This window comes from Mesoplodon mirus (assembly GCF_964341445.2).
Source record: "Mesoplodon mirus genome assembly, chromosome: 2".
Taxonomy (NCBI): Eukaryota; Metazoa; Chordata; class Mammalia; order Artiodactyla; family Ziphiidae; genus Mesoplodon; species Mesoplodon mirus.
Genome location: NC_138977.1, coordinates 46,222,817 through 46,249,587, shown reverse-complemented (window position 1 = coordinate 46,249,587; position 26,771 = coordinate 46,222,817). Strand labels below are relative to the sequence as shown.

The window sequence follows — 26,771 nt, the reverse complement described above, 5'->3', positions numbered from 1 at the left end:
AATACCACTGGGAGCATGAGAAAGGTCTTCCCTTCCCCCAGCCATTGAACTTACATCAAACACTGGATCAATCTGAACCAGACCCCTAGGGAATGCCATGCACTGATTGACTCGGACTGGGTTACTGTCCATACCTGAATCAGTCATAGGTAGAATTCAATTATAGTGGTTTCTATCCATCGGAGTCAATCATTAGAGCTGGTGCAGTCATTCTCTGCAAATGAGTGACGGCTACATAATGGGGAAGGGGTAGGATAATTACTGAAGAAACATCTATAATGTCCAATAAGAACGCTAAATGCTTGATACTTAATAGAAGGGAGCTCTGTTGGAGGTCAAAGGGGGAAGGAAGGATTCCATCTCTGGAAAGATGTGTGATTAGAGTGGGATTTCAAAGATAATGGTGGAGAGCAACTACTAAGGGATTTTTAGGTAAAAAGTACAACATGAACAACATTAAGAAAAAAAGAATATGGAAGGGAAAAATAGAAAGTAGAATAATATAGTGGGAGAGAAGAGAACTATGTGAGCAGGCCAGAATTGGAAGGTTTTGAAGGTCGGCCTGAATGTATTCTGTATCTAATGGGTAGCTGTGCAAGGTTTTAAGGAAGGTTATGGCATTATTAGTCTGTGCTTGCCAAGACTCTAAAGATTTTTCTGCATCAGCTGTTGATCCGGGTCAGGCTGAATGTCTCCAGGTCACCCTGTGTAGGATGATGTTTCCAAGCCTGGCTCAGCCTTCAGGGACTAGGGACAGAGTTTCCTTTGCCTGCACACTTGGATCTTGCTTGGGGAACCTGTTTCTACCATGCTACAAATATAAATGCTATTTTTCCAAGACACCTGGAAACTGCCCTGTGGGCTTTCTGAGAGATCCTGCCAGGGCCATGGGGAGTCTGGCCCCTCATTCTACACTTATCTTCAGCAGAACCACTAGCAGAAGGCAGGGTTCCTAGCTCAGCCTACTGATCACCATGAATTCAGCAGGCAAAGGCAACAATGACGTCACAAGCAGACGTAAAAGAGGCAATTCAGATGAATTAATGGTACCGTTTGGGGCCAGATTCCCAAGGAAGCCTAGGAGAAATCTGACGAGAAGGATAAAAGGAAGGTGTTTACCCATGTCAGGTTCAAAGAAATAAATGTTATAATTTTGACTCAAGGCAGACTCCAGTGGTAAGAGCACATTAAATAACTACCCGGCCAAATACAGTTTGTTCACTAGGACAAAAGTCCTGTGAAATCCTTTACGGAGGCTACACTCTTCATCTTGGTTCTCAGGGAAAGTCCCTCATCTGAAAAAGCTAACAGGGCTAGCAACCCTCAGCTCATGTCAGAAGGAAAAATTCCCTGGAGTAAACAGTACAAGAATAACTGAAATGGAGGAAGTACGTGATTTCAAGCTTGTGTTGCTAACAAATATTTTCTATGCTTATAACAGTAAGGAATGCAACCAATCTGTGGATAAACCCAGGGAATGTTTCTGAGTCAGTACTCCCTGAGTGCTCCCTCTGTGCTAGGCACTTGGCTAAATACTTAATATTTGTCTTGCCCAATATGGTAGCCACCAGCCACATGTGGCTACTGAGCACTTGAAATGTGGCTAGTCTAAACTGAGATGTGCTTAAATTTTGAAGACTTAGTATGAAAAAAAGAATGTAAAATACCTCATTACTATTTTTACATTGATTGCATCTTAAAATCATAATATTTTTGCTATACTGGGTTATATATGTTATTCAAGTTAATTTTATCTTTTTTTTTACTTTTAAAAATATGACTACTAGAAAATTTAAAGTTACATAAATGGCTCACACTTGTGGCTTGCATTGTATTTCTATTGGAGAGCACAGCTTTAGATGATCTCCATTCTGCATCCCCATAACAACCTTATAACATAGACTATTACTAGGTCTGTTTATTGAAGAAGAAATTGCTGAGGTGTAGAGACTGCAAGGTACTTGCCCAGCATTATTAAGTACTAGGGCTGTGATTCAAACCAGGGTTGGTCTTAACCACTATATTATAATAAACTGCCTCTTCAGCTTGCTTTATGTCAGTATTTTTCTGGGTGACTCAAGTGTAGAACTCTGGGTTAGAATGTGGTCTCCCCCGCTAATTGCTTGCATGAGCTTGAGTGATTATCTTAATCTCTTCATGTCATTAGACAGGAGCCTAATACATCTAATAAGTCAATAATGCATTATTGTCTTATTTGAATCACTTCTTTGGCTTCACAATCTATGGAAACAAAGATTCAGTTCAACTTAGCAAATGTCTCCTTAACATCACTATGTACAATTGTGAAAAAGCCCAAATAAACACCATCAAATATGTTAATTCCTGAGAGGGAGTTAATTATGTTTGGAGTAACACCAGAATGAATGAACAAAACACACTTTAACGTTTCCAGATGTAAAAAGAGAAGAGCAACGCTCACTTTAAGCTTAATGAATAACAGATACATTACGGTTTTGAATATTGACTAGATTGGGTGTTTTACATATGATCATTTTTCAAGTATTCTTACAACCTCTTACACATGAATCTTCCAGAACTTGAATTGTTTTGGACTAAGAAAATCATACCAACTCTAAACATAAAAGCAAGGGAAAGGAAAACCTGGTGCCATGCAGAAGTATTTCTTTTCTGTTATTGTCACATTTTAATTTAATTACATTGGTGAGAATTCATGTCCTCCCTAACACACTCCAAATGCATCTTGTTTCTAATTTTTTAGTGCATATACTGATCATAATCTGAGCCCCACTTGAGAAAGCAGCTCACTCTTCAAGGCCACAGCTGATCCTTAAAAGCATGAAAGAGAAATTTTTGGTATCGTTTATATTCCATTGTGAGACTCCAAGTCATAATCTCTGCTCATGCTTGAGTGCAACTGACAAAAAAATCTGACCTAGAATCCTCTTCAAGCTCGGATCACATAACTTTGCCACAGAATTTCGATAGCAGCCCCACTTTATCCAGTACTTGTCACTAGTTCTGGCTCCTTGCTTCACCATCTGTCCTGTGTTCTTATTACTGCGACTAACTTGGCTTTGAAGCAGTTTCAACATTCCACAAGATACCATGTGTTCTTGGAAATTATGTCTCAGTGCCACCTAGTAACTATTTTTCTGGCAACCGTTTTTCTTCAACTTCAGGTACAGCACATTGGTTAATCTTATCCTTTAATTGGTGGCACTCCATTAGCAACTGGGTGTATAAGGCCCTCTCTTAATCATTCATTTATATACTCCTTTTCTTCTCCATTTTCTACTTCTATTCCTCTGCTCTCACCATAAGCAATCATTCTTAAGTGTATGCGTTCTGTAAAATGTATATTTTTGTTTTGATGCATACACTTTTAATTTATATAAATCATATCGTAAAAAATCTCACTCTCTTTCTTTACTACATGTTTTAAAAGTCTAACCATGTTTTCAAGTAAAATCTAGACTGTTGCATCTGATACCTAGTTATCCGTCCATTTTACCCATCTACATCACAAAAATGGACATGCACATTGTCCTCAACTCACCGATATTGCTAATAATGCTGCGACAAACATCCTCGTACATCTTCCCTTACAGATGAGACTCCCTCTGGATTCCTATACCATCCCCAGCAGCAGAAATACTGGGGTATAGGTAATATATGTGTCAGTCTGGTTCCCACCAGGAAAACAGAACCCACTCTAATTAGGCAAAACCAAGGGACTTTAATGGAAAGAACATGTTGCAGAGGTGATGGAAGTGCTGAGAGCCAAACTGGGGATATGAGGTAACTGAGAGATTAGCAATAGCAAGAACACGATTACCACATCCAAACTGCACGAATTACTTGTAATAGGAGCCTGAGTCTGATGGAAGCGGTCCGGTGGAAGCTGAAAGAGAAGGAAAAAATATAGATACCCCCTTGGAGACAGAGGGAAAGAGAGAAATACCCTGACTTTTCCCTTCTCCCATCCCCAGTGTCCTATCAGTGCTTTCTGCTGCATTCCCAAATGCATCCTGCAGGTGCCAGAGCAGAGCAGGGACAGGTGAGGAACAAAGAGAGGGCAGACAGTTGTAAGCACACCCTATACTTGATTTGACTAAGTCCTGCTAGACTGCTCTCCATAGTAACTAGCACCAGCTATACTCCTCTCAGCAGCATGTCCCCACGTACCATCTACTCTTCATGGTCTACTATACTCCAGAAAGTAGCAGTAGACATCTCTTCCATCCTCCTTTGTATGTGTCTAGCCTATTGCAGATGCCTCAGGTAGCTCCTTAAATCTAGCAGCTTCCTGGAGCTCGGGAACCCATCCATCGCTTGGGCCATAGCCTCTTGAGGGCAGCAACCTCATCAGTTTTTGGTTTTTCTTGGGTTTTTTTTTTTTTTTTTTAAGTACTGGTACATGCATAATTACATAGATTAACTTTATTTATTTTTTTATTATTTGTTTTATTTATTTATTTATTTTTGGCTGTGTTGGGTCTCCGCCGCTGTGCGCGGGCCTTCTCTAGTTGCGGCGAGCGGAGGCCACTCCTCATTGCAGTGCGCGGGCCTCTCACTGCGGTAGCTCCTCTCCTTGTGGAGCTCGGGCTCTAGGCGCACGGGCTTCAGTAGTTGCAGCACGCGGGCTCAGTAGTTGAGGCTCATGGGCTCTAGAGCACAGGCTCAGCAGTTGCGGCACACAGGCTCAGTTGCTCCGCGGCATGTGGGATCCTCCCGGACCAGGGATCGAACCCGTGTCCCCCGCATCGGCAGGCGGACTCCCAACCACTGCGCCACCAGGGAAGCCCCTTCTTGGGTTTTTTTGGCTGTGTTGGGTCTTCGTTGCTGCACACAGGCTTCCTCTAGTTGTGGCGAGCAGGGGCTATGCTTCATTGTGGTGCGTGGGCATCTCATTGTGGTGGCTTCTCTTGTTGTGGAGCATGGGCTCTAGGCATGCTGGCTCAGTAGTGGCGGTGCACGGGCTTAGTTGCTCTATGGCACATGGATCTTCCCGGCCCAGGGCTCAAACCCATGTCCCCTGCATTGGCAGGCGGATTCTTAACCACTGCGCCACCAGGGAAGCCCCACCTCATCAGTTTTATTTGTAAGGCCCTACTTCTCATTATGCTCAATGCTACTGACCAAGTGATAAATATACTTGTTGATTATTGGTGTCATGCCTTACCCCTTATTGTTATGATTTGGCTTGCAGACGGCATTGGTGGCAGTCTTCAACAAGCCACTTGTGGCACTGTGGAGGGAAATCTCTAGGGAGAGCCTGTGGGTGAGGGAGACAGTTGATACTCAGCCAACAAGCATAGTTTAAGACCATAATGGTTGTCAAAACACTGTGTTTGTTGATAAATAGGCTCTGCTCTGAGCAATGCCAAGTGACCACTGTGCCCTGACTGCCTCAGCCACTTCCTTGGAAGCACCCCTCCCTCCAAGATCAGCAACTAAAGGGATATGTCTGGCCTGGCCAGGGGACTCTAGAACTCTGCTGCTGCAATCTGGCTTGCCACTTTCCCAATTGGTTCTTGCATATGGCTTACTGGTTGTTAAATATTTTAAATAGCCTTCCCCTGGAGGAGTATCACAAAAGAAGCATAGGGGAAAGTCTGTAGACTTTTGGGTGTCCTATGACTCCCAGGAGACTCCTTTCTATGTGTGATGATGGCAGAGAAAATTCTCCAGGATTATATTCCTGATAGAAAATGCTCCATATGTTTTTTGCTTTTCTATTCATTTACAGCATACACAGTAAAGTGCACAAGGCTGAAGTGTACTGCTCATTGAATTTTTACATGTGTACACCCATGTATCCACCACCCAGATCAATATATAGAACATTTTTAGACTCCCAGCTGGTCCCCTCCTGCCTCCTTTCCATCAATTACCCCAAATAACCATAATACCAACATCTATCACTATGACTTAATTTTGCCTGTTTTAAAACTTCTGTAAATGGAAGCATAGAGTATGTACTCTTTTGAGTCTGGTTTCTTTTGCTCAACATGAAAAATGTTCTTCCTTTGTGATTTATTTGGCTATTTTTCCAAATTGTTAAGTTGGATTCCTAGCTCATTAATTTCAACCTTTTTTCTTTCTTTTTGCATTTTTTACAATTTTTAAAAATTGTGGCAAAATACATATAACATAAAATTTACCATTTTAACCATTTTTAAGTGTACAATTCAGTGGCATTAATTACATTCACAATGTTGTGCAACCATCATGATTATTTCCAAAATTTTTCATCACCCCAAACAGAAAGTCTGTACTCATTAAGAAATAACTTCCTATTCCTCTCCCCCTTGAGTTCCTGGTAACCTCTTTCTGTCTCAATGAATTTGCTTCTTCTAGATATTTCATATAAGTGGAGTTATACAATATTTGTCCTTTTGCTTTTGGCTCATTTAACTTAACATGATATATTCAAGGTTCATGCACATTGTAGCACATATCAGAATTTCATTCCTTTTATGGCTGAATAGTATCCCACTGTACGCATATATCACATTTTGTTTATCCATGTATTTTTGGACACTTGGGATGGTTCTACCTTTTGGTTATTGTGAGTAATGGTGCTATGAACATACTGTACAAATAACTGAGTCCTTGTTTTTAATTCTTTTGGGTATATACCTAGGAGTGGAGTTGCTGGGTCATACAGCAAGTCTATGTTCAGCTTTTTAAGGAATGGCCAAACTGCTTTTCAAAGCAGTTGCACCATTTTACGTTCCCACCAGCAATGCACAAGTGTACCAACTTTTCCACATCATTGCCAACCTTTTAATTTTTTTTCTTCTTCTTCTTCTTCTTTTTTTTTTTAGGCTGCACCGTGTGGCATGTGAGATCTTAGTTCCTGAGCAGGGGTTGAACCTGCGCCACCTGCAGTGGAAGAGCAGAGTTCTAACCACTGGACCCCCAGGGAAGTCCCTTTCTTTGTTTTTATAGCCATTCTAGTTGATGTGAAGTACTATCTCATCGTGGCTTTGATTTATATTTCACTAATGACTAATGATTTTGAGCATCTTTTAATGTGCTTACTGGACATTTGTATATCTTTGGAGAAATATCTGTTCAAGTCCTTTGCCTATTTTTTAATTGGGTTGTTTGTCTTTTTGTTATTGAGTGGTAGGAGTTTTTAAAAAAATATTCTGGATATTATACTCTTATCAGATATATGATTTGTAAATATTTTCTCCCATTCTGTGGATTGTTTACTCTCTTGACAGTTTCCTTTGATGCACAATACAATGGTCTGTAATTTTTATGAAGTCCAGTTCATCTATTTTTTCTTTCGTTACTTCTGCTTTTGATGTCATATATAAGAAACCATTGCCAAATCCAAGGTTAGGCAAATTTGCTCCTGTATTTTCTTCTGATTGTTATAGTTTTAGCTCTTAAAATTGTCTTTAATCCATTTTTGAGTTGATTTTGGTATATTCTATAAGGGTGCGATTTCATCCTTTTGCATGTGGCTATCCACTATTTACTGAGGAGACTATTATTTCCTCACTGGTCTTGGCACCTTTGTCAAAGATCAGTTGACCATTCATTTCTAGGCTCTAAATTCTATTCCACTGGTCTATACAGATGCTTTTGATTATTGTAGCTTTTAGTAAGTTTTGAAATAAGGAAACTTTGTTCCTTTTCAAAGTTGTTTTGATTATTTTAGGTCTCTTAACCCAAAATTCCATATAAATTTTAGGAAGAGTTTTCCATTTCTTCAAAAAACATCATTGGGACTTTGATAGGGATGCATTGAATCAGTATATCACTTTGGGTAGTACTGTTGTCTTCCAAACCGTGAACATGAGAGATATTGATATTTCCATTTATTTAGGTCTTAACCTTTCTCCTTTTTTAGTTTAATAATTTAAGGTGATTTCATTCTAAGTATCATTTTAGCTTCATTTCCCAGTTTTTGATATTTTTACATTTATTTTTAAGTTTCTGTCTTGATATATTCCTTGACTTATGAAGTATTTGTCTTGTTTTATTTTCATATAAGTGCTTTTAAATATGATTTTATTATTATTTAACTTAATTGCTATATGATCAGGGTTGTGGGTTAAATGATACCAAGTCAGAGATGTATAAAACTTGTTTTATGAACTTGCAAATATAATGTTGTATATGTTCTTGAGAAGAATGTTTTCTATGATTGTTGGTTCAAAGTTCAGCATATATCCATTAGATCAAGCTTTAAATTCTTTGTCCTCACTGATTTTTTTGGTCTCTTTGATTTATTACTGAGAGTTGTACTAAAATCTTCCCATCAGGATAGTGTATTAATCAATTTCTTTTGTAAGTCTATCAATTTTCCTTTTTGTATTTTAACCTATGTTATTACGTGCATACAAATTTAGAATTGTGTATCTCTATCTACTGTGTATGCGTGTGTGTGAATTGAACATTTTATCATTTTGCATAATGATACATTTAATACTCTTTATATATCTCTAATGATCTTTTTTGCCTTAAAGTCTATTCTGTCTGATATTAATATAGTTACATCAGGTCTCGTTTGATTAATATCTACCTGGTACATCTTTCTTTATATTTCTTCAATCAATGTATTTATCTTCTTATTGATTAAATAAAATAATTCAGTATTTTAGATAAGTTATTTTTGTTAATATCCACTGATTAGAATGTATTATGATTTTATACAACCCACTTTTTAAAAGAATACCAATGTATCTATAGTTTTCTTTGTTCAACATTCCATCTCACGTTGATATAAATTTGGGGATCATTTCCCTTTTATCTGAAGTGCAACCTTTATAATCTTCTTTAGTTATGGCCTTTTGATGATAAATTCTGCCATTTTTTGTTTGTCTGAAATGTTTTTGAGCCATATTATTGGAAGATAGTTCTGCTAAGTATGCAGTTCTAAATTGACAGTTGTTTTTACTCAAACCCTGATTATTTAAAGTCTTTGACTTCTATAATTGCTTTAGAAGTTAGCTTTCAGTCTATTTTTTGTTCCTTTGTAAGTAATCTATCTTTCCTATCTGGCTATTTTTAATGTCAAATATTTGTCTTTTGTATTCATGGTGAAATGCTAAGTGAGATTTTATTCTTATTTATCTTATTCAGAGTCTACTGTCCTTCCTGAAATTGAGACTTTGTATCTTTAATCAAGTCTGGAAAATTCTTAGCCATTATCTTTTAAAATATTGCCTCTCAATAGACATTTTTCCAAAGAAGACATACAGATGGCCAATAGGCACATGAAAAGTTTTTCAACATCGCTAATCAATCGTTGGAGAAATGCAAATCAAAACCACAATAAGAAATCACCTCACACTTGTCAGAATGGCTATCATCAAAAAGTCTACAAATAACAAATGTTGGCGAGGATGTGGAAAAAAGCGAACCCTCGTACACTGTTGGTGGGAATGTAAATTGGTGCAGCCACTGTGGAAAACAATATGGAGGTTCCTTGAAAAATTAAAAATAGAACTACCATATGATCCAGCATTTCCACTCCTGGGTATAGCCAAAGAAAACAAAAACACTAATTTGAAAAGACACATGTACCCAATGTTCATAGCAGCATAATTTACAATTGCCAACATATGGAAGCAACCTAACATCTTGTCCAGATGCCAAGGGTTTCTACTAATCCAATACCATTTTATAATATCTCAGCTTAAAGTTCTGTGGCTTTTGTTGTTCAAATGCTTTTTTTCTGGAAAGTACCATGCACTAAGTATTGCTGAGTATGTAGTAAAATGTTACAGAGATAGTAATTAGTCCTTGAGTGGGAAAGATCCAGTAACAGTGTTTGGCAACCCTGTTATGGGTATTTGAGTAACCCTCTTTGGAAATAAAATGATCACACTATCTGCCAATAGGGCTAAAAACAAAACAAAACAAAACCCCATCATCCTCCCTCTTAAATAACATCTGCTTGTTGGATTACTATACGTAACATATTTTACCTTTGAGTTGCAAAAGAGAAAGAAGGGGAGAGAGAAGAGAATGAATGAGAGATTCTGAGTAATGACTATAATTAAGGCATGGAATGTGGTGAAATAAAAAGAATCTTAGTTATTTCCTACCAGATATGAAATCAGACTTACTACATGGAGCAAATATCAACTTGTGAGGATACAGGAGTCATGAAAAATAGGTGGTTTTTTATTAATTCATACAACACTACAAACTAAGTAACAAGATGACAAAGACCAAGTCTGTTTTATCCCCCATTGCCTCCCCAGTGCCTAGCATGGCCATAACAAACAATATTTGTGAATGAGGACCTACTGGGTGCTGTGCACAGTACTAGGAGCAAGGTGGACATGACCCTAATCCTCAGTCCTAAGGAGAAATCCTACTTCCTCAAAGTAATAAAAGCTGGAATTTGGAATCAAACAAATATTAACGATATTATCAAAGATAATGAAAACAACTAACAGGGCTCCTTCTCATGATTACATTCATAGCTTTCTCTATCACCTATTATAACAACTCTGTGGAGTAGCCGGGCAAATATTAACATCCCCAGTTCACAGCTGAGATAATAATAATACTACTCAGTAGTTGTTGAGGGATTCTTACTTGCCAGCATAGCATTCAATGCTTTACATTCATTATCTCATTGAATTCCCCAATAACCCCATAGGCAGATACTACTATTTCCCTCATTTCAGACTAGGAAATCAATGAAGCTAAAACAAATTTAAGCAACTGTGCGCGGGTGGTGGTGGGGGGTGGGGAGTGCATAGTTATTAAGTGGCAGAATCATGATTTATCTCAAGCGGTGGGACTCCAGGGTTTTCCACTGTGCCTAGAAAAGGCAGCTGAACACACAGAGTAGGTGAAGATGCTAGAGCTAGTGCCAGTCGGGGCACCTTTATTACCATCCAGATATTTAACAGGTGCCCAAAGGTGAAGCTAATTTATTCCCAGAGAGTTTAAAGAGAAGACTCATCTTTAAATGACTACAAAAAGTATCCCACCATAATAGACACAATTTAACTCCTGCAATAATTTTGAGAGAAGAGAATGCTTTGCTGCTATTTCCTCTAGAAGCAATGCTCACTATTTAAATCAGCAACATTCAGAAGCAGCAAGAGAACTTAGCAAACTCCAAATACATCCTCATGCAATCCATATTTACGTGGGCAACTGCCTATCACGGCCAACTGGATGGCAATTTTACTGCTGAAGTGAGTCCAGGCAAAAGAATCAAGCAACACAAGAGCTGGGAGGGACTCTGGAAACCAGCTGGTGACTAGCTAGATACCAGTGCGTAGCCCCCGATTTACTGAGGCGGTGAGATTCACGGAGTTCCAAGACCTCCAGAAAAGCATTCTGTGCTAAAAGGCCTTCCCACCATTAGAAATCAGTCTATTCCTTTCGCCCCCTTTCCACTCCTTCTCTTGCTCTCTCTCCAGCTGCTTTCTTCCTTTTCTTCAACACATGTTTTGAAACGGTGGTGAGCAAAACAAACATGAACACGCCTTCCCAACAGATTAAAACATAATTAAACCAAGAACCTGATCCTTCGCGCTTCCCCTGCCACGGTCCACGCCCCGGGGCGTTGGAGAAGGCTCTGGTGAGGAGAGGGCTGGGGAACGCAGGGACGCCCCGGGGACGCGTGTTCCCCGCTAGCAGCAGGGGGGCGCCCCGAGCGAGTCTGGGCAGCGCACAGCTCCGCGGGTCTCCTAGCGACCCGAGAGGCGGAGGAAACACACCACCGGAGGCCGGGTGGGCAGCCGGGGAACCACGGCTGACCGCAAGCAGTTGTTCGCCTCGCCGGCGCGGGCCCGGGTGTCGGTGCGCACGGACGGCAGGCCCTGGTAAGCGCGCGCACGCGCGAGGGCGCATCCTGCGGGTGGAGCGTGGGGGGAGCCTGCACCCACTGCTTGCTGCGGCTGGGGACGGGGGATGGCCAGGGGCCGCGGAGGACCCAACTCCCTTTCCTCCTCATGGTCCCCCGCAAAAATAGACCATAACCAGCGCGCGACGGTCCTCAACGCCAAGGACACTTTTTGTTGTTGTTGTTATCCTGAGTCCCCCAGAGGATGTAGATGAATATACCCATTCCAGATGGGAAACTGATGGCCATAGAGTCCTCTGCGGAGACTGGTTTAGCCTGCGACCCGCCCTTCTCCGTGTTAGACAGCACCTGGAGCCTTGGCCACCCAGCTGGTAACTGTGGCCAAGCTGAGCCCGTGTTTGGAGAGTACCTCGGGTGCTGGGGTGGTCTGCTGCCGTTTTGAATGTGTTGATCTGGGAGAGACAGCAGTCAGCTGTCCTGAAGAGAGGTCTTAGTTCCCTGACCAGGAATTGAACCCGGGTAGCCTGGATGAAAACCAGGACTCCTAGCCACCAGGGGCTAGAGGCTAGAAGCAAAGTTCCCCTGGCTCTTACCCCCATTGAAAACACTGTAAAAACAGGTACAGCGTTTATTATTAGAGACACAGCACAATGTATGGGAGAGCACACACTGAAACAGTGTATTTAAGTCAGGAGCTAGGCAGAAATACACACCCAGAGAGAAAAGGTATGGGCGTCCTCTCTTAATGAGGAGGAGGCAGTAAGTCAGAAACTAGGTGGAAGTGCACAACCGGAGAGGAGTGCTGGCCTCCTGATTGAGAAAAGAAGTGAAGAGGTGATTTAAATCCCTTCTGTAGGACAGTCCTTCCAGGTCTTTATTTATTTACATCTGGCCAATGATCTTGCTTCTTCCTTCACACCTGACTGGTCCTAGGATGCTCCCCAACATGTGTGTGCAACTTTTTGCTAAGATGGATCCCACTGCAGAGGCCTGTGGGTGCATGTCCACACTTAATATGGGGTGGCGCCCCCTCCCTTTTTGACCCCCAAGGAGCCTTCCTGCGCATGTGCAGAAAGGGAAGTTTTCCTGACCTCAGGAGTGGTCATCTTATCTCTTTACTTCAGCAGAGCTCAGCTTCTGCCACTAGCTTTGTCCTTGGAGTGTCTGGGGGAGAACAAAGCTTCAATTTTACTCCACGTGACAGACACCAGCTGTCCAACCCAGGGGCCCATCTGTCTCCTACCTCAGTGTCACTGCCGCAGGACAGGAAGCTGAGGCTTTCTGCCTTTGCTGATTCCTCGAGCTGCTTATGAGAATGGAATTCGGCTCTCTTGGAGGCAGCACGATGTGGTGGTTAAGATTACAAAGTCTAGAATCAGAAAGGCTGGAGTTGAAGGCCAGTTTTCCTCTTGTTTGACTGGTGACCTTAGGCAACTTAGTTGCTGTTTCTGGACTCAGTTTTCCTACCTGGAAAATGGGGACAATAAAAGGAATCAGCTTTATAGGATTGTTGTGAGGATTTACTGACATATCACCTGTGAAGCAGTTACTGCCACATACATGCACTGTATACATGTCAGCAATTATGAACTCTTTGAGAATCTCTCCCCACCCCTATTTTCAAACTGTTTGCTTTGAAATAATTATAGACTCACAAGAAGTTGCAGATATAGTGCAGAGGCCCCATATACCCTTCCTCCAGATGCTTCCAATATACCATCTTGCATAATGATAGTACATTACCAAAGCAGGAAATCAGCACTGGTGCAGTACATGAATTAGACAGTAGACTTTACTTGAATTTCACCAGTTTTCAGTGTGTGTGTGTGTGTGTGTGTGTGTGTGTGTGTGTGTGTCTCAGTAAAATGTTGCCATATGTATACATCAAGATACAAAACTGTTTCCTCACCGCAAGGGAACCACTTCATGCTATCCCTTTATTATCATGCATTTTCCCACCCACAACCCTTGGCAACCACTAATTTGGCCTCCATTTCTATAATTTTGTTCTTTTGAGGATGTTAGATAAATAGAATAATCCCTTTATTAAAGGTATAAAACTTTTGAGATTGGCTCTTTTTCATTCAGCGAAAGCCCTTGAGATCCATCCAAGAGATTGTGTGCATCAACAGTTAGTTCATTTTTACTGCTGAGTTGTATTTCGTGGCATGGATGTACCATGGCTTATCCATTCATGTGCTGAAAGACATTCAGGTCGTTTCTAGTTTTTAGCTATTACATATAAAGCTGCTATGAACATTTGCATACAGGTTTTTGTGTGAACATAAGTTTTCATTTCTTTAGGATAAATGCCTGACACTCTTTTGCAATTCTTAAAAATGGAAATATCCAAGTATCATATAGTGACTGTGAAAATAGTAAATGTTTAGAAAAAGTGTTTTATTTTCTGGGTCAAGCAAAATTTTTCATGAACTTAACAGAATGCAGAGTGGTAAGCTTATCAGCTATGAGAGGTAAAGTGGGGTCATGGGAAGCCCTCCGGCCAGATTGGTTGCCTTATTCACCTCTTTGGAACTCAGTTTCCTCATTGAAAATTGAGGAAGGTGAACTAGATTTCTTTCAAAGTTTCTGCCAGCTCTAACAATCTATGAGGTTTGAGCTAGCTGCCACAATTTCCCCATTTTGAGTTGTATGACTGTCCTTAAGTAAAAATATTGGTTATCAGATTTGATTTTATGAAGTGCTCGGGTGTTTGAATTTGTTGTAAATGTGTGGAAAATACACTTTGGTAAAGATATTTAATACTGTGGAGGGTAACTTGCTAACAGGTCATACTGAGTGGGTCATCAAATCTCAAGACTAGATGGAATTTCGACATTCCCACCACTTAGCTATTTGAGTGATTTATTAATTGCAAAGGGCAACTTTTTGTAAACTCATGATTTTATGTCCTTTCATTTAGATCTTCGCAGTAGAGATGGGTTAAGCCCTTAAAACACACATGCACGCACAGCAAGCAAGAAGTTTCTAGGACTCATAAGAAAAGAATAGAGATCAAGCTGGAACCTCTTAAAAACGTTTTGTGCCTATGAGTTCAACAAGGAGTAGATTTGCTGTAACGAGTAATTATAGATGAGAAGGGCCTGGAGGTGGAAGAGGCTTCAAGGGAAGACACCAATAATATAGAAATATCTGACTAGGGCAGTGTGATGTATTAGGATAATGAGAGACCTGCCATTAAGCTGCTCAGGTTCCAAGTCCTGACTTTGGCAATGGCTGGATATATTAGATTATCCAGGTCCCATTTTCCTTCCTATTTGTCCATCTGTCTCTTCCATCTTAGCTTCATGCCCTAACTACTCAGTGCAAACAGGGGTCTGATGGGTAAAGAAACAGAGTGAAGCAGGCTGCATATAAGGCAGTCGGGAGTGGTAGAGACTGTGAATAAGAGAGCATAGGACTTGTCTAAAGATGGCAGCCCTTATACCAATAATGGCTCCATGGATAGGTGTACCCAGTGTCCCCAGAGCTCCTGATTTTTGTTCCAGATTATTTGTGTGAACTTTTTTTATATGTCAGAAGCTCTGGCATAGTGGTTAAACACCTTTCTCCAGAGGCACACTACCTGGATTAAAATTTCAGCTCTCCCCCTTATTAGCTGTGGGAACTTTGACAAGTGTTTGTTTTTCAACTTCTTTGTGCCTCAATTTCCTTATCTGTAAATGGGAATAATATTAGTACCTACTTCATAGGATTGTTATGAGATTAAAATAAGTTAATTCATGTAAAGCACTTAGAACAATACGTGTTATATAGAAAGTTCTCAATACATGTGAACTATTATGATTCTTATTAAAACACAAATGGGATCAAATGACAGGTATGTGGGCCTGATACAGTCCATGAACAACCAGTTTGCAACCCTTGACCCCCTGAGTTTAGAGGAGAAATCGAGGTCCACAAAGGTTAAATGAAGGGTGAAGGTCATGCAGCTAGTTAGGGGCGAGTTGTCACTGTGTCCAAGTTCTTCCCACTGCCCTGTATCCCTTTAAAGGATAAGAAAGAGTCCCAGGAGGGGTCACAACTTGTGAGTATTCTTCACAAAGAGACTGGATAGCTGGATGGTGGTAACAGCACCACCAAATGTAATAATGGATTACATTTACACAGAGTGACACGGATGAGCCTTCCTGGTGTCCTGCTTGGTAAGCAAGTAACAGAATAGTACCATTTATGTACATGAAAGATACACAGGTCTTAGAAGGATGTCTGCAAACAACGGGTACACTCCAAATCTGTTAGAGTGGTTTTGCTCGTGCAGGGGAGGGCAATGATGGTGGGATATGGGAATAACGTAGAATAAAGAAAACAGGGGAGGGGCCTTGCACAGACCAGCGATAACGTGCCGTGAACCGGGACTATGATTAACGCAGGCTTCGCCACGTGACCCTCCCTTCCCCCACCTCTCCTCCTGAAACAGGTGGAGCCCAGCCTGCTCACAGCCTCCTTCTCCCACCCTTGTGGTCCATAACACCGGCATGTTGTCTTGCAGGTACAGAGAAGATCTGACGCCCGAGTGCTTCACAAAGCACGGGCGCAGGTCGCCATGCCCCACGTCACCGAACAGCCGGCGGTGGAGATTTGTGAGAACGCGACTGGATGACTTCCGGAAAGGCTGCCCGCCTTGCGGAGGTGTGATCACTCAGGGCCCTGAGGAGGGCTTTCTCCCCCAGATTTATCACAGAGCTCCCCGACCTGACCCGAAGAGGAGCCAGAAGAACATGCTGCCTAGGGGAGCAGCCCTGTGTTCCACGCTCTCGCCAGCCCGCCAGGCGCAGAAGGACTTCCGGGTGGACGTTAAGGCCCATCCGACCCCGCACCCCTTGGCTCTCTACCCGGACCTGGAGAAAGACATGCTCGCAGAGGTGACCGCCTGGGGAATATTGCTCCTTAGATGCCTGGGGAGTTCCCTTCAGGGGGTGAGGGTGATGAATGTGTCCCCAGGGGGCCAGTTCTCCTTGGGTTTGGAGCAGCCTTCTAAGACATGCAAATGGCAGCAACATCCCCCACTCCCTGTGCTTCCTATGAGGCCATCCAACTTATAAAGGCCCAGCAAACCAGAAGTGTCTGACTTCTTTACCCATGAAGCTCTACCAGTCTACTTTGCTTGTGACTTTTTAGGGGGACAACAGAGTGGAGGAATTGTTCAGTCTTGCTTCTGTCACGTTAGCCTGGTCTTGGGAGGTGTCCATGAGAATTATTAAGTGATGGCTAGAAAGGCACCTGAGCACCTGATATGTCATGGGAAATTTCACCAGATTGCCAAGACTAGGGCTGGGCAGCAGCTGCAATGTGTCACCTCTGTCCCAGGCTTCTTTTAACTTGCAGGTCTAATGTCCTCAGCATATGTCTCTTGTCCTCATAGCTCAAAACGGCTTCCACACCTCCAGGCATCGAGTCTGTCTTTCAGACAAGAAGGGGAAAGGGCAGAGTTTACAAGCTGCCTGCCAGCTGACTCTTTCAATGAGGCAAACAGGAGCTTTCCCAGTAAACACCTCCTTCATCCGACCACTCTTAGCTGCTAGGGAGTCTAGAAAAGTGAATGTCTTGGGTGGGTATTGCAGCACTGAACAAAATCCAGGACAAAATTCTATTAGATTTAAGGAAAGGGGGCAGGATGGATATTGGACAGGGAACTAACAGTGCCTGCTACCCCCCTACCCACTGCAGTCTGTTCCCTATGTCAGCAAGCATGACAGTTGTTGAGAAGGTAAACGCCTCTGCTCAAAGCTTCTCATTCAGAGTGAAGTCCTTGCCATGGTCTGGAAGGCCCTGTGTGTTCTGTGCTCCAGCCCATTCCTGCCCTGCTCCCTCTCCAACCTCACCGCCTACTCCTCTGCCCTCCTCAGTCTGCTGCAGCCACTCTGGCCTCCTGGCTGCTCAGCAAACGTGAACAAGCATGTCCAGTTTAAGTCTCTGTTCCTTTGTCTGGAGCACTTGCCCCCGATGTCTGCTGGGCTCACTCCTTCACTTGCTTCAGCTGTTTCCTCAATTATCTCCTCACTGGAGAGGCCTACATAAAATGGCACTCCCCTCCCCCTCATCCTCTGTGCCTTACCATGATCTATTTCCATCCTAGCAGTTGTCAGTGCTGGGCTTCTCACTGGAATAAAAGCTCTACAAGGGCAGGGCTTTGCAAGGGCAGGAATTTTATCTGTGTCTTTCACTGTGTACCACCAATACCTGGCATATGGTAGACACTCAATACATATTTATGGATAATGAATGAATGAATGAGTAAGGGATTAGTGTCAGGGAAGTCTGTGGAAAGGACAAGTGGAATTTCTAATCAATGATTTGCCCCCTGGGCTTTCCTTCACTGCCTCCTGCGGGCCAGAGCTTCTGAGTCCGTGACAAAGAGATTGTTTGCACACCTCCTTAGAGGGCACATGGGACTGTGGCTCTTATTCTCATGTCTGACCTCCTCAAACAGATGTGTTGGCTTCCTTCTGAAGCAGGGTCTCTTCTTGTGGTGCTATGATGGCCACCAGCAGCTCTAGATGTAAATTTTACCCAGAAAAACACCACCTCTTTTTGCACGGTTCCAGCAAAATTCCAGGACCAAATTTCCCTGGGTCTCACTTGGGTCTCATACCCATTCCTAAGCCAGTCACTGTGGGCCTGATTAACCTGGTCAGCCTGCAGAGTGACTAGTGGTCAGGCCAATTCAGATCACAAGGGCTGAGAGTGGAGAGAGGCATGATTCTCCAAAGAAAAGTCTAGATACTGTTACTCATAGGAGGAAGAATGGATGGTGGGCAGTCAAATAAACAGAAATCCTCTAGAGACACTTTTTTCTGTAGGGCAGTGGGGTCCGGGTGGGTCCAGAGGCACTGTTCCATCTAGAGGAGATGGAACTTCAGTAAAAAGGCCGCATAGCTAATGTCTAGGTGATCGACGTTTACCTGCAGCACCCAGTGCTGTATTTGCACTGGAATTGCTGAACAGAATTGACCAACTGGAAAGGAAAAGGAAAAGGGACGACTAGGTCCATTCTGTTTTAGGATCAAGGGGCACCCTTTTCAGCTCATCTTTCTTTCCTCCAAAGTTGTTTTCTGTTTGTAACTCTTATTAAAGGTGCCGGAAGTGCTGGATCCTGACAGGAAGCTGGAGGACACATGGGGTTATTGTCAGGGCATCCGGAAAAGAATGAAGGAACCCACAAAACTTTTAAAAAAACGTTCTACCCAAGTCTACCTGGGGTGGTAAGTATCGTTCTTAACCTCTCGCTCATTCCTGTCCCACGATGAAAACGTTCTAGTACAGATCTTCCTTGACTTACGGTGGGGTTATGTCTCCATAAACCGTGGTAAATGGAATATACCGTAAGTCAAAGATGCATTTAATACACTTAACCTACCAAACATCATAGCGTAGCCTAGCCTACCTTAAACGTGCTCAGAACACTTACATTAGTCTACAGTTGGGCAAAATCATCTAACACAAAGCTTACTGTATAATAAAGTGTCAAATATCTTATGTCATTTATTGAATACAGCACTGAAGGTGAGAAACAGGATGGTTGTGTGGGTACAGGATGGTTGTAAGTGTATTGGCTGTTTGCCCTTGTGATCACGTGGCTGACGGGGAGCTGTGGTTCGCAGCCCAGCATCACGAGACAGTATCATCACTGCATATCACCAGCCCAGGAAAAGATCCAAATTCAAATTTCAAAGTGCATTTTCTAGCGAATGAACGTTGCTTGCTTTTACTCCATCATGAAGTAGAAAAATTGTAAGTCAAACCATCATAAGTCAGTGAACTATCTGTAGTTACCTTCTCAAAGCTTCTCATCTTTAGAATATTTTAGGAATAATTAAGAGAAGCAAAAGTAACTAAGTTCCTGAGGAGGCGGGAAGGGAGCCTCGGGTCCTGCTCTGAATAGTGTTTACTTCATAAATGGATGTGAAATAGCCAGCTATGGAGCGAGTACGGGTGTATCTGTGCGACTCTAGGACAGCTGTCAGAGAAGAAGAAAACTGCAGAAAACCTGATTGACTTTGATTAGCCCACAGTGGCTTTCTGCATTACTGTGGCAGAAGCCCTTTTATTCAACACGACTGAGACCAGTAGTTGGCTGAACCAACCAAACCAGCCAACCAAGAGGCTAACATAGGGAATTGTAGAAGATAATACTTTAGTACTTGACACATTTTACTTTACCCTAAAACATAACTGTACATTCACTTGCTAGTCTTTTAATATAAAGCCTTTTTTGGAGTATGGGTCTGCTGCTTGGAGTTTCCCAGTCATCTTTTTTGCATAAACTACACCAGTAATGCCACCTTCATTGAACCTTTCCAAAGCACTAAGCTAAATTTTCATAGAAACCGCTCTCTTTCATATCACACTTTTGTTTTCCCCATTCACGCATTATTTAATTTAAAATGTAAATGCCATGATAAGTATACTTGACACAAACAGATTTGGGATATGCATTTGACTGTTGAAATTAATGAGATCACTGGCAGGCACTGAAGCGTATGGATAAACTAGAGGGCAGCCCAGCCACAGCACCCAGGCCACTTACATAGGACCCAGGACCACGGCCAGGGTGTTTGGAAGGGGCCACGGAGAGCTTTGCTAGTCACACGAGTTAGCTACATGGAAGTGGAGTGAGAGAGAATCCACTGATTAATTACACATGTTGGTTAGGGTGGGACACGAGGTGACAGGAACCCCACTGTTCTGGCCCCTTAGGGTACCCCTGGTCAGTTTGGGGAGAACAACTGGGCACACTCCTCTCAGCTCTGCCCTTCTACTACAAAGCAAGATGGCCCATGGAAGCACGAGTTCTCCTCCCTTCCTTCCTTCTTTTTTTTTTTTTTTTTTTTGCGGTACGCGGGCCTCTCACTGTTGTGGCCTCTCGCGTTGCGGAGCACAGGCTCCAGACGCACAGGCTCACGGGCCCAGCCGCTCCGCGGCATGTGGGATCTTCCCGGACTGGGGCACGAACCTGCGTCCCCTGCATCGGCAGGCGGACTCTCAACCACTGTGCCACCAGGGAAGCCCTTTCCTTCCTTCTTGAGGGGAGCCCCACCCTGGTCCATGCCGCTGCTGCCTGGATGGGACAGTCTGCCCATTTCTGGATTTCAGTTAGCAAGTCCTCTTGGACCTGAACCCAAGTGCTCGAACATGGCTGCTGCCAGTGATAAAGGGGACATTTTGGCTTTTGGCTTTGCTCTTTGTATTATTTTTCAGTGCTTAGAATGTGGGTGGGGAAGAGGGAGGAGTGTTGTAAGTAGGGGGTCCCCTTGGAGACTCCAACAGTGTGTGGGTCAGTGTGGCCCTGTGAGCATCTTTGAATTCTTGACCCTCAGGGACCACTAGCTCATTCTATTTATGCAAAAAGATCAACAGTACTTATCAAGCACCTACTATGGGTCATGGTCAGTGCTAGGTTCTGAGGACACAGTGGTAAACAAGTTAGGACCCCATCTTCGTGGTGATTGCAGACTGATGTGGAAGAAAGCATTAAATATCAAGGGCATCAAGTCTTTGTTCAAAAAGCCATATGTTTATGAAATATTACTTTTCTTTTATTTCTATTTATATCTGACACCAAGCCCTCATCCCACTGAATAGCAAACATTCAGTCGTGGTCAGTTTTTGTAGTGTAAGAAAGTGGAATAGGCCTCTAGCAATTGCAGAGGCAATTAAATTGATATTTAATTTCTTTCTGGTTTGGGGGACTCTTTCTTTTCTCAACCCTTTGCTGTTTCTGTCACGCTCTATGCATCCACCCTACTCTCCCCATCCCATCTCAACACCTACATAATTACTGCAGTGAGCTTGGGTTTCTACACAATATAAGATCTGTCTTGGGCTTCCCTGGTGGCGCAGTGGTTGAGAATCTGCCTGCTAATGCAGGGGACACGGGTTCGAGCCCTGGTCTGGGAAGATCCCACATGCCGCGGAGCAAGTAGGCCTGTGAGCCACAATTACTGAGCCTGTGCGTCTGGAGCCTGTGCTCCACAACAAGAGAGGCCACGATAGTGAGAGGCCCACACACCGCGATGAAGAGTGGCCCCTGCTTGCCACAACTAGAGAAAGCCCTCGCACAGAAACGAAGACCCAACACAGCAAAAATAAATAAATTAATTAATAAACTCCTACCCCCAACATCTTCTAAAAAAAAGAAGCTCTGAGTATCTTTGAAAAAAAAAAAAAAAAAAAAAGATCTGTCTTTCACTTAGGCAGTTTTCTTGGTCAACCCTGCAAAAATCTCCAGGGCAAGAAATTTCAAGCTAATGGGTTATCTACTTAAGAGGGGAGAAGGTAAAGTATAGAGGAAATGAACAAAATTAATGTGATAATAAATTGTCATATCACAAAATGAATGTATAATTATATAATGGCGAGGGTTTTTTTGTCAGTGTATTCACAGTTTCCTATGGCTGCTACACAAAGTAACACAAACTTGGTGGCTTAAAACAATAGAAATTTATTATCTTGCAGTTCTGAAGGCCTGAAGTCAGAAATCAGTATTACCTTGCTGAAATCAAAGTATCTGCAGGTACATGTTCTACCAGAGGCTCTAGGGAATAATCTATTCCTTGCCTCTTTCAGCTTCTGTAGGCTGCCAGCCTTCCTTGGCTTGTGGCCATATCACTCCATTCTTCAAAGGACAGCATCTTCAAATCTCTCCCTGCCCTGTCTTCACATCACCTTCTCCTCTGTGTGTGTCAAATCTTCCTCTACCTCTCTCCTATAAGGCACTGGGATGGCGTTTAGGGCCCACCCAGATAATCCAGGATAATCTCCCCATCGCAAACTCCTTAGTTTAATCATATCTGTAAAGACTCTTTTTCCACATAAAGTAACCTTTAGAGGTTGCAAAGATCAGCACCTGATCTCTTTGAGAGACGTTAGCAGCCTCCCACATGAGGTAATATCTCCCATCTTTAAAAACAACTTTCTTTAACTATATAGTCTCTTCTTTCCTTTAGAGCAGAACTCCTTGAAAGAGGTGACCATACTCACTTCCTCTTTCATTCTTTCTTTTCTTTTTTTTTTTTTTTTGCAGTACGCGGGCCTCTCACTGTTGTGGCCTCTCTCCCGTTGCGGAGCACAGGCTCCAGACGCGCAGGCTCAGCGGCCATGGCTCACGGGCCCAGCCGCTCCGCAGCATGTGGGATCTTCCCAGACCGGGGCACGAACCCGTGTCCCCTGCATCAGCAGGCAGACTCCCAACCACTGCGCCACCAGGGAAGCCCCCCAGTTTTCTTTGCTGGTCCTTCCTCACCTTCTTTTTAACCTTGAAGTGTGTCAGTCTCTGGCGTCTTCTTTTCTGCATGTTTATGCAATCTAAGTCACCTCATTCAGTCTGTCTATGTATGGATGTTTAACATTTGCCTTTGAGTGTATAATTGGCATCTCAGACTTGACAAGTCCTAACTGAACTCTTGATTTCTTCCCCAAACCTACACCCGCTTCTGTCTTCTCCAGCTCAGTAAATAGTAACTCCATTCTTCCAGTGGCTTTTGAAACAGTGGTTGCAATCTGCCGAAAAATCCTAACGCCTTTACCTTTGAAATATACCTAGAATCTTACCTGTTCTACTACTGTCAGTCTATTCCAAGATACCATCATCTCTTGCCTGGATTATTGGAATAGTTTACTAACTGGCCTCATGGCCTCCACCCAGCCCCCATCCTCTGCCCCAGTCAGTTTGTTGCACAATAGCTAAAGTGATTCTGTAAAAAACTTAAGTCATACAGTATCAGTCCTATGCTCAAAATTCTCCAGTTGCTTACTTATTCAGAGTAAAGTCCATAGTCCTTACAGTTGCCTCTCAAGTACCTTATGATCAGGTTCCCGTTATCTCTTCAGGCCTCATCCTCTACTATTATATCCTTTAAGTACTCCTCTCCAGTCGCATTGACCTCTTTGTGTGCCTCATACATGCTTAGCACCAACCTCAGGGCCTTTGCACAGGCTTTTCTTTTCTGCCTGGTGTCTGCATTGTTTGATATCTACATGGTTTAATCCCTTTCTTCTTTTGGGTCTCCGCTCAAAGATCACTTTGAGAGAACTTTTCTGTATAAATAAGAGCCCCCTGTCATCATTCTCCATCCCTCCTGCCCTGTTTTATTTTTCTTTATACCACTTATAATCAGCTGGTACATATTTGTTTAGCTCTTTCCTATCTGTCTCTCCCTACTCAATTGTAAGCTCTGTGAGGACAGGATCTTAACTTTATTTACAGCTGAATCCAAATGCCTAGAATGGTGCCTGGCACATAGTTGGTGCCTAATAAATATTCGTTGAATGGATGGGTGGATGAATTAATATATAGGTGCTATGAATAAAAGGTACAGGGTGCTATGAATAAAATGTGGGTTCTGGGGACAGACTGTGTGAATACCTCCCTGAGCAAGTGGCATGTATGTTGAGACATAATGGGGATGAGGGAATGGAGTTGGCATTGCAGTCAGGCAGAATAACATGTACAAAGGCCCTGTGGCTGGATGGGAGCATGATAAATTCATGGGACTGAGAGGGAGCCACTATGTTTGGAGCTCAGAGAGTGAGGGAGTGTGTAGTTACAGAAGAATCTGGAGAGGTAGGCAAGGAACAGGCCATGAAGAGCCCTGAAAACTGATTTTAGACTTAGATCTTTACTGGAGGAGTAACAAGAAGCTATTGAACTCAAAATTCTTGTACCTGAATGTCCATAGCAGCATTATTCATTAGAGCCAGAGTGGTAACAACTCAAATATCCATCAACCAACTGATGATGGATAAACAAAATGTGGCCTCTCCATACAATGGAATATTATTCAGCCATAAAAAGGAAGAAACTACTGATACATGCAACAGCATGTATGAAATTTGAAAACATTATGCTAAGTGAAAGAAGTCAGACATAAAAGATCATATATTATATGGTTCCATTCAGATAAAATGCCCAGAATTGGCAAATCCACAGAGACACAAAGTAGATTAGTGGTTTTTAAGAGCAGAGAGAATGGTGGGGGTGGGGAGATGAACAGTGACTGTTAATGGTTATGGGCCTTCTTTTTTGGGGTGACGAAGATTTTTCAGAATTAGTGGTGATGGTTGCACAACTTTGTAAATACATGAAAGCAACTGAATTGTATACTTTGAAATGGTAAATATTAGGGTGTGTGAGTTATATCTCAATTTTTAAAAAGAAGCTATTGAAGAGGCTTAATCCAGGATGAAGGGTAGCTGCATTTGATAAGACAAGATTTACATTTTGGGAATGGATTAGGGATTAGCAGTTAGGGCCTTAAGAGAAAATGCAGAGACCCCAGCAAGGAGCCTTTTACAACAGTCCAGAGAAGGAGACAGAGTTAAAATCTACCAGATTTACTAATAGGCTGGAGTTTAGGGCTGACGGAGAGAGAAGGCAAGGATATCTCCTACTTGTCAAGATAGTCTTGACAGATTCCAAGCACTGTAATTTGTGTTTTTACCTGAAATAGGTCTTAATAAATGGTACTCATAATTTAAAAAAATTAACTTACAGTGATAAAATTCTATATCAGCTTTAATTGTTCTAAATAAATATGATATACTTGTCTTTATGATATTGATGAGAATATGATCTCTGAAAAATATTAACATAGAATTTGTACCAGCTTGCAAGAGCCTGCCTGTTAAACATACTTGCATTATGAGCTCCTCCCCAAGATACTATTTGAAATCCACCTGGATTCATGGTGCTTTATATTGTGATTCTTTGATGATCTCACTAACTTTAGTCCCAAGAAGACTCCTGTGTCACATCCAGGCCAATGGCTTTATGAAGAAAAGAAGCCAAGTGAAACAGATCTGCTCTGCAATGATGGTCCATTTCTTCACGAAAACGTACGCAAAGTAGTTAGCGACTTCTGCAGCTGGGCAACTAAGTTTGTAAGTTACTGGTAATACTTACAAGTCGAGCTCAAAGTTGCTTTTGTTAAAAAACAGTGTTTGGATATAATCTAAGTCAAATAGGCAGAGTCGTAAAGGAATCTTTTGACTCTCCCACTGTTTAAAATAGAAATGTTTCTTGTAGGTGAAATTTCTGGAAAGTTTGCAAGCTTACAACCAATGTTTGAATGTTTATTGTTTATATGTACATTGCTGTTGTTTCATATATTTTTAAAATTTAAAAAATTTTTTTATCATTATAATTTTTTTAATTAGCTTTTTATTTTGGAATTGTCTTAGATTTACAGAAAAGTTACAAAAATAGTAAGAAATTTCCCATATTTCACATGCCCAGTTCCTCCTATTAATAACATCTCTCGTGTTAATAATTAGTATGGTACACATGAAAAAATTAATGTGTCATTATCAATACATTTTTTTTGAATTTTATTTATTTTTTTATACAGCAGGTTCTTATTAGTCATCCATTTTATACACGTCAGTGTATACATGTCAATCCCAATCTCCCAATTCATCACACCACCACCCCACCTCCCACGGCTTTCCCTCCTTGCTGTCCATAGGTTTGTTCTCTACATCTGTGTCTCAGTTTCTGCCCTGCAAACTGGTTCACCTGTAAAATTTTTCTAGGTTCCACATACATGTGTTAATATACAATATTTGTTTTTCTGACTTACTTCACTCTGTATGACAGTCTCTAGATCCATCCACGTCTCTACAAATGACAAAATTTCATTCCTTTTTACAGTTGAGTAATATTCCATTGTATATTTGTACCACAACTTCTTTATCCATTCATCTGTCGATGGGCATTTAGGTTGCTTCCATGACCTGGCCATTGTAAATAGTGCTGCAATGAACATTGGGATGCATGTGTCTTTTTTGAATTATGGTTTTCTGTGGGTATATTTCTCTGGGTTTTCTCTGGGATTGCTCGGTCATATGGTAATTCGATTTTTAGTTTTTGAAGGAACCTCCATACTGTTCTCCATAGTGGCTGTATCAATTGACATTCCCACCAACAGTGCAAGAGGGTTCCCTTTTCTCCACACCCTCTCTAGCATTTGTT

At 42.1% G+C, this 26,771-nt stretch overlaps 1 protein-coding gene across 1 annotated transcript in view; it reads left to right on the top strand.

The window, feature by feature from the left end:
* Window positions 1-974: 974 nt before the first annotated feature.
* Window positions 975-26,771, top strand: part of FAM47E (family with sequence similarity 47 member E) — a gene marked incomplete at its 5' end in the record, with an annotated part of 42,413 nt that continues 16,616 nt past the window's right edge. Inside the window, 5 exons of the mRNA XM_082642760.1 lie at window positions 975-1,046; window positions 11,668-11,798; window positions 16,293-16,665; window positions 18,878-19,005; window positions 25,531-25,636. Coding sequence (XP_082498886.1) covers window positions 975-1,046; window positions 11,668-11,798; window positions 16,293-16,665; window positions 18,878-19,005; window positions 25,531-25,636 — 810 coding nt within the window. The remainder of the gene's footprint in view (window positions 1,047-11,667; window positions 11,799-16,292; window positions 16,666-18,877; window positions 19,006-25,530; window positions 25,637-26,771) is intronic.